Source organism: Lycium ferocissimum, chromosome 2 (genome assembly GCF_029784015.1).
Source record: "Lycium ferocissimum isolate CSIRO_LF1 chromosome 2, AGI_CSIRO_Lferr_CH_V1, whole genome shotgun sequence".
Lineage (NCBI taxonomy): Eukaryota > Viridiplantae > Streptophyta > Magnoliopsida > Solanales > Solanaceae > Lycium > Lycium ferocissimum.
In genome coordinates, this window is record NC_081343.1 from 33,352,000 (window position 1) to 33,361,503 (window position 9,504).

Below are 9,504 nucleotides of genomic sequence, written 5' to 3' on the forward strand. Positions count from 1 at the left end.
GTAGCATCTTCAAAGCTACCTGCAGTAAGGTCATAAACCCATAGACGGCAAAGGGCACTAAGTCGGGCCCCACGCCACACTCGCCGCCATACTCGTCCCGTCAAATCATTGGCTGCGATACTTGGTTGTTGACTAAAACGATCCAAAGATACCTTAACATGATATGATATCATCAGCTTTGGCCAAGCCCCACGGTTTTCTCCAAAAGGCCTCACATCATTAAGAGTATCCAACTCCTTATAAGTAGCTCCTTTTTCTTTCCAGCTACTAATTTGATACTTTGTTCGCACACCCAACAAATAACTATAAATTGATGCAGTCATGCAAATCCTAGTATTAAACTCAATGCATTGTTTCTTGAGTTTGAAGTGACAGAAGGTTTAAGTTTCTTTAGTTAAGTATTAAACATTGTTTAAATTTCATGATTTTTATTAAACATTAATAAGCGGTCCAAAAACTGATCATCTCACCCAATATTTACAGCGTTGATGCCTTGGATTGTCTTGCACATGTGCTATAGTATATACTTTTATCTTGAATTGTGCGGAAACCGAAATAATTGCAAGTGCCTTTTTGTTTTTGTTTTAATTCATCTTTTATTCCTAAGACACATGTATAAAATGTGTAGCCAAATTATTGGCTCATTTAAACAGGTCAGCCCATCGAGTGCTCATGAGACACAGTTCTAAGGATTAGAAGTGTCTAGTTGGTCACTTCTTTTTCTTTTTCTTTTTTTTTTAAAACTGGTAACTGTAGTGTCTAGTTGGGCACTTGAAATGTTAAAGTGTTCGCTTGATTGTTGGTGATAACTGAAAGAGGCTATTTATGTTTTTTTGCATGAAGAAAACATGTCCTTCTTATAACCCCGTAATATGCAAAAAGAAAAAGCAACAACATCACCTAGAACGCGGGAGCATGATAAAGTAGGAGGAAACTAACGGTTGTAACAATATGGTTAATAGAAGGATTAGAAATGCAGGATTTTAATCCTGCCCAATACCACTTCCTCTTTTTCTTTCTCTACTCCCGCTATTTATGGATTCATTACCACCCCCAAAAAAAAAAAAAAAATCCTACTTTGAAAGATTGTGATAGAGGAAATGACGTTCGTATGTTACACTTTCTCCAATCATCAGTAATATTAATTTGGGCCTCCTGTACAAAACTAAAACTTATTACAATTAGCATGACAAAAAGGAAAGACAAAAAAAGAGACGGAGAGGATTGAACATCAAAGAAAAAGGAGTTGGAAGATATGAGGCAGCCTATATCACCAAGTATTTAAGATGTTCCTCAATACTATTACAAAATAGATTTCAGGCCTGTTTTGAAACTATAATTTCTACTTGTACCTGGAAAGTCAAGTCCAAACATCTCCTTAGGACCTTTTCCTGGCTCCATCAACCCAGCCAACTTTGCTACTAAATAGGCACTATCTGCAATGTGGTTTACATCATCTGTTTTGGTCCACAATTTCTGAGCCAACTGTACCCTTCTTCTTTTGCTATTGATCAGAATGCCCCACTTAAGGTACAAACTTTCTCGTTCTGCTTCACTTAACTTTTTCTGCATTTGCTTGCTAAGCATCCGTCTCTCTTCTCGAAGATCTTTCTTGCTGTTTTCCAGTATTGAAACAAGAATTAATAAGTGAACAAAGGATATTTCATTTTAATGTTCTGTAGCAGTCTGCTACACTTAACATTAACAAATACAAGATTAAAGTGGCTAAAGATGTCCAAGGAAGCAATTTGTTGGACAACTGCATACACGAAGGTACATTAGTACTATGCGAAGTGGCAACATTGGCAGAAAGACTGAGGGTGTATTTGGTATGGAGGAATTCCAATTTTCTCATGTTTGGTTGGTCAAAATGTTTTGGAAACATTTTCTCTAGGAAAACAATTTACTTAAAAATGAGGAAAATGATTTCTCCAATGGAAGTAGGGAAAACAAGCTCTATAAGTGACATTATAAGTTCACTGCCTCCTCCCCACCCACCCAATGTCCCCCAACCCCCACTCCTTGATTATCCCACCTCCTGCCACATCGAAACCCCCACTCCCCACCCCATTCCACAACCCATAATGTTTCGCTGATGCTCTTGAGATAATATTTTTTTGCTTACTTACCAAACACTAGATAATAAGAAATTCACTTCTTTTCCAAGAAAATTTTTCCATGAAAACTTTTCCATCATACCAAACACACCCTAAGCGGTAGGTGCAAAGAAGACGTCACAAGGATAAATATAATGATAGAAATGGAGAATTATGGACAACATTTCATGTATGTGTGTTTACGCACTTCTATTTGCAAGGGAACACCATAGAATAAAGTTTCGAGGGGATGCAAGTATATTACCTTCCCTCGAGTGACAAAGTCCTACTATTCACCACGGTTTTCTCTCCACATGAAAATGTGTCCTTGAGGAAGTTTAATCTTCTAATTTCAACCTCCATGTATATAGCATCTGTGGTATCACCTTGGAAAATAAGGAAGAAGTATGTTCTGTGTGCCAAGGAGACATTGCAAGCATGCCAAAGTTCAATAATCTCTTTTTGAAGTCTCTTGAATTCGGAGGGCCAGTTGTAACGACTTTTATAATCATCTTCAAGTGGCTCAACATCTCTGATACTCTTTGAAGGTTTATCATGCTCTGCTTCAGCCTCCTGAACCTGTGACATACAAGGACACATCACTCACAAAATGAAAGAAGATTAAGCTCCCCCCTATTTCAACATAAGCTGCACATATAAATTCCAAAGTACTCCCTATCCCAATTTATGTGAAGGTGTTTAACCAGACATGGAGTTTATGAATGAAAAAAAAGACTTTTGAAACTTATGATGCAAAACAAGACACGGATATTTGTGTGACTATAAATAGCTCATTGGTTTAAAGTTAAATTGAATATAGAACAGCGTTATTATTTTTTAGACTGACTAAAAAAATAAAGGGTGTCACATAAATAGGGACAAAGGGAGTATAGTCTTAAAACAAAGGTTGGCTTCCGGTTCTTCTGAGTCAGAACAATCATTCTCACGATTATAATTTATTTATTTAATGCTCGGTACACAAAGCATCCCGCGTTAGCAAGGTCTTGAGAAGGGTTGCACCCCAATGGGTGTGATGTAGATAGCCTAACATAATGCAAGCATTAGTGGCTGCTTCCACCGTTTGAACCCGTGACCTATAGGTCAAGACAAACTTGACCTTTGCTGCAAGGCTCCCCTTCCATATACTGATTATAATAGCTTCAAAAAAAAAAATTGTGAACATTCTTTCTGACCAAATTGTTAAAAGGGAATAAGGCCAATTCCTAAACTTTATCTTTATAATCAACATGGACATATGCACTGCTTGCGATGTGCATAGTTGCACCTTTCAGTAGATCCCCATGAATGATTGGAAGTACGAAAACATAAGACTAAAAAAGTATGATGAAAAGGTGCTTAATAAGATGGCAGAATGAAAAAGGAGAGCATGAGGGCTGATACTCACATGATATTCTTTGACACCCGTTTCATGTTGAACCTCGTCCATTTCATTCACCCTTGCACTGCATGCACCATCAGCATTGTTGACATCCTCCTTAGTAAAAGGTTTCCTTTTTGGAACTTCAAGCTCAATATTGACAGCACCCTCTTCATGAAAGGTGGGACCATTTCCTGAAGAACACTTAACATCAGAGCCAAAGTTCATAGGAGAAATTCTCATTTCTGAATCCTGAGGTCTTGCATTGAAATCTCTTTCTAGGTCAGATGGTGGTCCATTTTCATTTCTGTTGGACTCCTCTAAGCATGGAGAAGATCGATCAATAATTATGCTAGCTTTGCAACTTGTACTTTTATATAACTTCAAATTTCTATCACATGGTGAGGATAATTTTTCTGGAGGAGCATTTGAGGAATAAACACAAATTAATTTTTTCTCTTCTTTCTCTTCTTTTAACAGCAATGGCGTGGACTCTTTGTCGTCCTTGCACTTTGATGATTCAAGGGCTTGCTCAACCCTTAAGGGAAATGACACTAAATCTCTATTGGAATTCCTTCCTTCCTCGAAAAATGATGATGACACTGATTCTTGGTCTTCTTTAAACGGTGATGGTTTCAACTCCCCGTTTTCCTTATGTTGAGGTGACACTGATCGAGGTGATATTGTTCCGTGATTTATTCTTTCCCCATTTATAATGGTAAATAAAGCTGGAAAGCGACCATTTTCTTCAGGAAATGAATACTGTGTTCCCTTGACACTGGATTCTTCTGTTTCAATGCAACGAACTTCCTTGCATAGATCCTCAGAAGTATCGTTACTTTGTTTTTCAGCTTGATCATCCCATCCCTGACATGAATCACTTCTGCTATTATTTGAACTGCCAACTAATAGCATTGGAAATGCATTGTTGCGAAAGATTGTTTCTTCAAACTCTGGCACGTGTATAAACTGATCCTCAGAGCTACACCTGCTATGTCCCATTGAACGTGCTCTAACATCAACATCTATGTAACGAGTGTCTCTCAATAGGGAAATCTGTTGCATTGGGCTTTGATAATCTGGTGATCTCTTCACACGCAGATTCGGGTAGTGTCCAAAACCAACCTGTGGAATATGTCTTTAGGATAGAGTAAGCAAATATATAGATGAGGAAACTAGTAGAGTCTAATAAATTTCGTTTACCTGTATTACATCATCTCCAAGCAGCTTCAACAGATCTTTAACTTGACTCTGAGCAATGTCGCGTTGCAAAATTAAGTCCTTTATCTCCTTCTCCAGCTATAGGAAAGGGGAAAGTTGATCAAGGATTCAATATGTCAAACAGCAGTGCATTTGTAAAAGAAGAACTAATCTAAATAGCCGTTCACCCAACGGCTTAAACTAAAAATAGCCTGAATATGTATTATATATGGGTAATTCCAGTATAATAATTGTGTATAATTAGTATATAATTTATATGTACCTGCTAGGAAAAGTAAATAGTGAATCCGGCCAGCTATTTGTATAAAGATCCCGTAAAAGAATCAGGAAAATGAACTTGTAATTTAAGACAATAAAGATGAGAGACCCCAAATAGCTTGTCAGGGTAATTAGATATGCTTCATTTGCGAAAGAAAAGACTATTAACATGCTAGATATATCACTTTAAAAAAAATAGAATTAGCTACGAACTTCTTTGCTAATCCGTTGCTAAACTGCTTATAGCTAACAGGAGTTTTTGATAATCACTTGCTAAATGGGATGAGCACGGATTTTGCTATTTAGCTAAAGAAATTTTCCATCGCTAATTCCTGTTTTCTAGTAGTATATAATAAAAGCTACATCTTACATGCTGAAAATCTCAATTATCTCTATTCTTCCAACATTGAACTTTGGACCTTCAACTGTTTTATTTTCAGTTTAACATCTAGTGTCATTTATTTGTGCTTGAACCACAATTGTGCCCTTCCAGTAACTTCCTATCTTTTGCTGACACATTAGCACGTTTGCTATTATCGTCATCAAGATGCATTACCTGTTGTATTTGATGGTCCTTCTCTTGCAGTAACGCTTCGTAATCTGAAGGGAATATACAAGCCCTAGGATACCTTAACTCACTTTCCAATCTTGCCAACTCCCTCTGCAAATGCTTCACTAATGTTTTATCTGACATTACTATGTTCGCTCGGGCATTAGTAGTTACTTCCTTTGCACAACTTGCAAACAGTAGCGTATTCCTTGATTGCTCAACATGACTTCGTGCAGGGCTAATTGTACAGATGATGGCAGTTCTACCATTGCCGCCTAATGAGGGCTGCAATATCCTAGTTAGCTTTGAATCTCGGAAAGGAATGTGACCCCTCCTATCCTTGCTGCATTAAATATACAGCAACCTGAATTAGTTATAGCTTCAGTTTCCAAATTCATCAGCAGCAATCAAAGGAGGTATGTCAAGCTTAAATTTGGTTTACATTTTAAATTTGGGATTTTTAAATTTTTAGCCTGTTGGCCCAAGTTAGTTACGGGCACTAGCCAAGATATACAAAACCTAACTCTGACTGTGAATATTATTTGTATATTTGTGTATATTATATGTATAAAAGTGTATATACAATATGTATATTATATGTATATTTATGCTTAAATATACAAAACCTACACATTTTATGACTATTATTCTCTTGAGATGTCCACAAATGTAATTATCCCTTTAAATCTTGCAGGCCATAGGAAGGAAACATGAGTGAAAATAGAAGAAAATGCTAAGAAGACCATGCACATCTGATGCAACTGATTAGAAGGCAATGCACAATGTACAACTTTAGCACAAGCATTACAGGATTTAAACCCTTCTTATAGAGCTAGTTAATGATCTTTGTTAAATTGCTTAGGACTGCAAGAACGTTGAACAACCTTAGCTTACGAATAACAGTGCCCAGGGTCAGCAAGCTGCGGTTTATGTGACAGCCTTCTTTCAGCCTTGTACCAGCTGACGACGACTGAGATGCCCGCTCACTTCCAGCCAAATCGACAAAATTCTGTGTTTCAATGATAAAACAATCAGCTGAGTATGTTATATTAACACTCTATATTCGGCAACAGAAAAACATTTTCGTACCACAGTAGCTAAAAGGGTACTCGAGTTGTCGTTGCCTGAATACTCACGAGCGGAACTTTCAATTGTCTGCACCAACTTGTACATCAAAAATCTTGTTGTTTTAAAGCACAATAGCCTGTTAGACAAGAAATTTCAGCTTTTTACCAGTCTGATGATTTGGTGAGATCTAGAGCTTGTTTCATTGAGGGAAGTCTCCCCAATCTGTCTCTGAGCTGCAAAATTTAGTTCTAAAATTCAAAACCATGGTTAATTATAAAACAAGGCTACTCAGTGTTTGGCCAAGCTTTTGAGGAAAAATAGGTATTATTGAGTAGTGGCAGAAGTTGTTTTCCAGAATCTAAAAAAGGTAGTTTTTCTCCAAAATCACTTTTGGAACATTGGTCAAGCACAAAGTACTACTCTACTTATGGCAAAAGTATTTTTCAAGTTGATTAGCCAAACACAAACTACTACTCTCCAAAAGTACTTCTTCGAAAAAGCAGCTCTCAAAATAAGCAGATTTTGAACGCTTGGACAACCAGACGATCATTTTCTTACCTTCACATATAGAAAGGAGATGAATCACATGGTTCCAATCCCTGAATATTTCCTCAGTGAGTTTCTCAACAACGGTCCCTCTCTGGTGAAATTGCTCTACATGATTTAAGTGGGAAAAGAAGAGAAAAATAGACAAACAGGACTAATATTTTGTTGATCAGTAAATCAAACTAACCTCTGGATCATCTAGAAGTCTGAGTGGAGTACTCCTACCTTCACCAAGGAGATCTCGAACAGATTCATTGTATATCTCCATGGCAGAAAACTTCAAAACAAAGTCTCTTTCTGTGTGCTATATGTAGTAAATTTTGGTAATTAGAGCAAGCAAAAACTCTTGGAACAAAAGAAGGAGTGAAACCACAACAAACAGTATGTACTAAAAAGACATGAATTAGCGGCAGACGAATTCTGTAGCTAAACAACAAAAGCATTGCTAATCCTATTTAGCGATGGATTAGCGACGAAATTCGTAGTTAATTCCATTTTTTCTTTTTCTTTTTTGTAGTGAATTGATCATGAAGTTCCCTCACGTTACCTTGTGCACGTATTCGTAGATATCTGCTATTGCATATTCAGTTATTCCAGTCATAGTGTAGGTCTTTCCACTGCTTGTTTGGCCATAGGCAAGAACACTTGCTAGTAGATACAACAAATGATTTTAGATTATTAATACAGGACAGAGACTTCTGTTCAAAAATTCAAAAACTACAAGCAAAACACATAGTTTTTATTACTCACAATTGAATCCTTTGACCACGGAAAGAGCAACTTCTTTAGCTGCTTCTTCGTAAACCTGTCTTGTAGAGCAATCACTGGTGAATACCCTGTCTAGATACAAAGTCATAAACCAGGATTTGTTGAGGCTGCAAGCATAACGCCCTATGAACTAGGATTATTGGGTTACTTTTTGCATAAATAAATAAAGAATTACACACTATACACCAAAAATTTGGAATCATATATAGATACAATCAAATGTAATGACTTACCAAATGTATATGCAGAGGGATACATTAAGCGCTCTGATGGCGAAAGGCTAACATTTTTGTATATAATAGTTGTGTCATTGATACATTCCCAATCTGTAACATCGTTTCTTTCTTTCTCATTCAATGGCCTTAGCCTCACCGATACACAAATCCTCTCTTCGCGCTCCTCCATTTTTTCCAGTCTCCTCAAAATCACCTCAAATTATATATAGAGAAATTAAACCCGAAAATCCCATTTAATTTCCTTGGCCTTTCATTCTTCAAAGAGACGAAAAGAGTCAGTGTATATTGGTGCACCTGATGGTCATGGTCCAATTTACAATCTTGTTAATATATGTGCATGCATTATACTTAATAGTATTGATAATAGTTCAAAAAGATCAAGAAGATATTTTTCTTTTCGTTTTTTTTTTTTTTTTTCCTTTTGACCTGGGTAATGGAAGAATTTTAGTTTGTTCTTCTGTGGGTTGTTTTAATGGAAATTTGATATGATAAATTTTGAAGAAAAAAGAAGCTTTCTGTGAAAAACTCCCTCTCTCTCTCTCTTTCTCTCTCTTTCTCCTTTTGTTTGGAATATGATATCAGAGAGAAAGAGAAAGAGAAAGAAAAAGAAATGGATATAAATGACAGTTGAGAATTGAATTTGAGAATCACAGCATTATTATAAATCAAAGAAGAGGTATAGAGAAAAAAAAGAAAAAAAAGTTGCGACTTTTTTTCTTTTTCCCTGATTGGTTGAAGCTTACAAAGATTATAAAAAATAAAAAATAAAAAATAAAAGTTGGCCGTACACCACCTTATTTACTTGACGATATATTTTCACGTGTAGTACGCTAATACAACATTTCTTTTAATCATTAGTTGGTTGTTAATTGTTCATATTTCACCTTATTTGATTTAGTACGTCTTCTATTGTTCCCAGATTCAAGTTAGTAGGTTGAATATTGGACGAAGGAAAACATTTTATAATTCTTTCTGTCCAAAATTTTATCAATCAAAATAGGGCAAAGGGTCAAATTTAACCTCCAAGTATGGTTTATAGTTTAAATTTGTCTTCCGTCAAAGTTTGGGATCAAATTTACCCTCCCCGTTAGGATACTTGGTATATTTGTCATTTTATGGACAGAAAAGGGTCAAATTTACCCTCTAACTATTGTTTATAGTTTAGATTTGTCCTCCGTTAAAGTTTTGATTCATATTTACCCCTCCCTTTAAAAAACTTGTTACATTTGCCCTTATCACTAACAGATTGCTGACTAGAAGCCCTTATCTATCAACATAGGCACTAGGGTTGTACATGGACCGGGTTGGTTCGAATTTTGTAAATACCAAACCAATTGCGTCGGGTTTTTTAATTTATACGTCAAACCAAACCAATAAAACTCA

At 36.3% G+C, this 9,504-nt stretch overlaps 1 protein-coding gene across 7 annotated transcripts; it reads right to left on the bottom strand.

Annotated features, from left to right (window-relative positions):
* Positions 1-1,114: 1,114 nt before the first annotated feature.
* Positions 1,115-8,765, bottom strand: LOC132034984 (kinesin-like protein KIN-7C). 7 transcript variants are annotated; one of them, XM_059425312.1, is made up of 13 exons: positions 8,119-8,762; positions 7,868-7,957; positions 7,665-7,765; positions 7,305-7,421; positions 7,130-7,211; positions 6,737-6,804; positions 6,593-6,658; positions 6,388-6,512; positions 5,510-5,846; positions 4,678-4,773; positions 3,502-4,599; positions 2,362-2,669; positions 1,115-1,615 (listed from the first exon to the last, which is right to left on the bottom strand). In XM_059425312.1, exons 1-13 carry the CDS (start codon positions 8,288-8,290, stop codon positions 1,303-1,305), a joined length of 2,973 nt encoding a protein of 990 aa, XP_059281295.1. In that variant the 5' UTR covers positions 8,291-8,762; the 3' UTR covers positions 1,115-1,302. The 7 variants fall into 7 exon arrangements, with proteins under 7 accessions (XP_059281295.1, XP_059281290.1, XP_059281307.1 ...); XM_059425307.1 differs by having other exon boundaries at positions 2,362-2,675; XM_059425324.1 differs by having other exon boundaries at positions 2,362-2,675; positions 7,868-7,953; positions 8,119-8,258.
* Between the last annotated feature and the right edge of the window lie 739 nt (positions 8,766-9,504).

Bases quoted from the DNA above. Each gene is read 5' to 3' on its own strand.
- LOC132034984 (XM_059425307.1), bottom strand. From the start codon at position 8,290: ATGGAGGAGCGCGAAGAGAGGATTTGTGTATCGGTGAGGCTAAGGCCA. The intron at 6,513-6,592 runs GTACGAAAATGT...ATTGAAACACAG, and splicing joins GTACCCTTTTAGCTACTGTG to AATTTTGTCGATTTGGCTGG. The intron at 2,676-3,501 runs GTGAGTATCAGC...TGTATGTCACAG, and splicing joins CGGGTGTCAAAGAATATCAT to GTTCAGGAGGCTGAAGCAGA.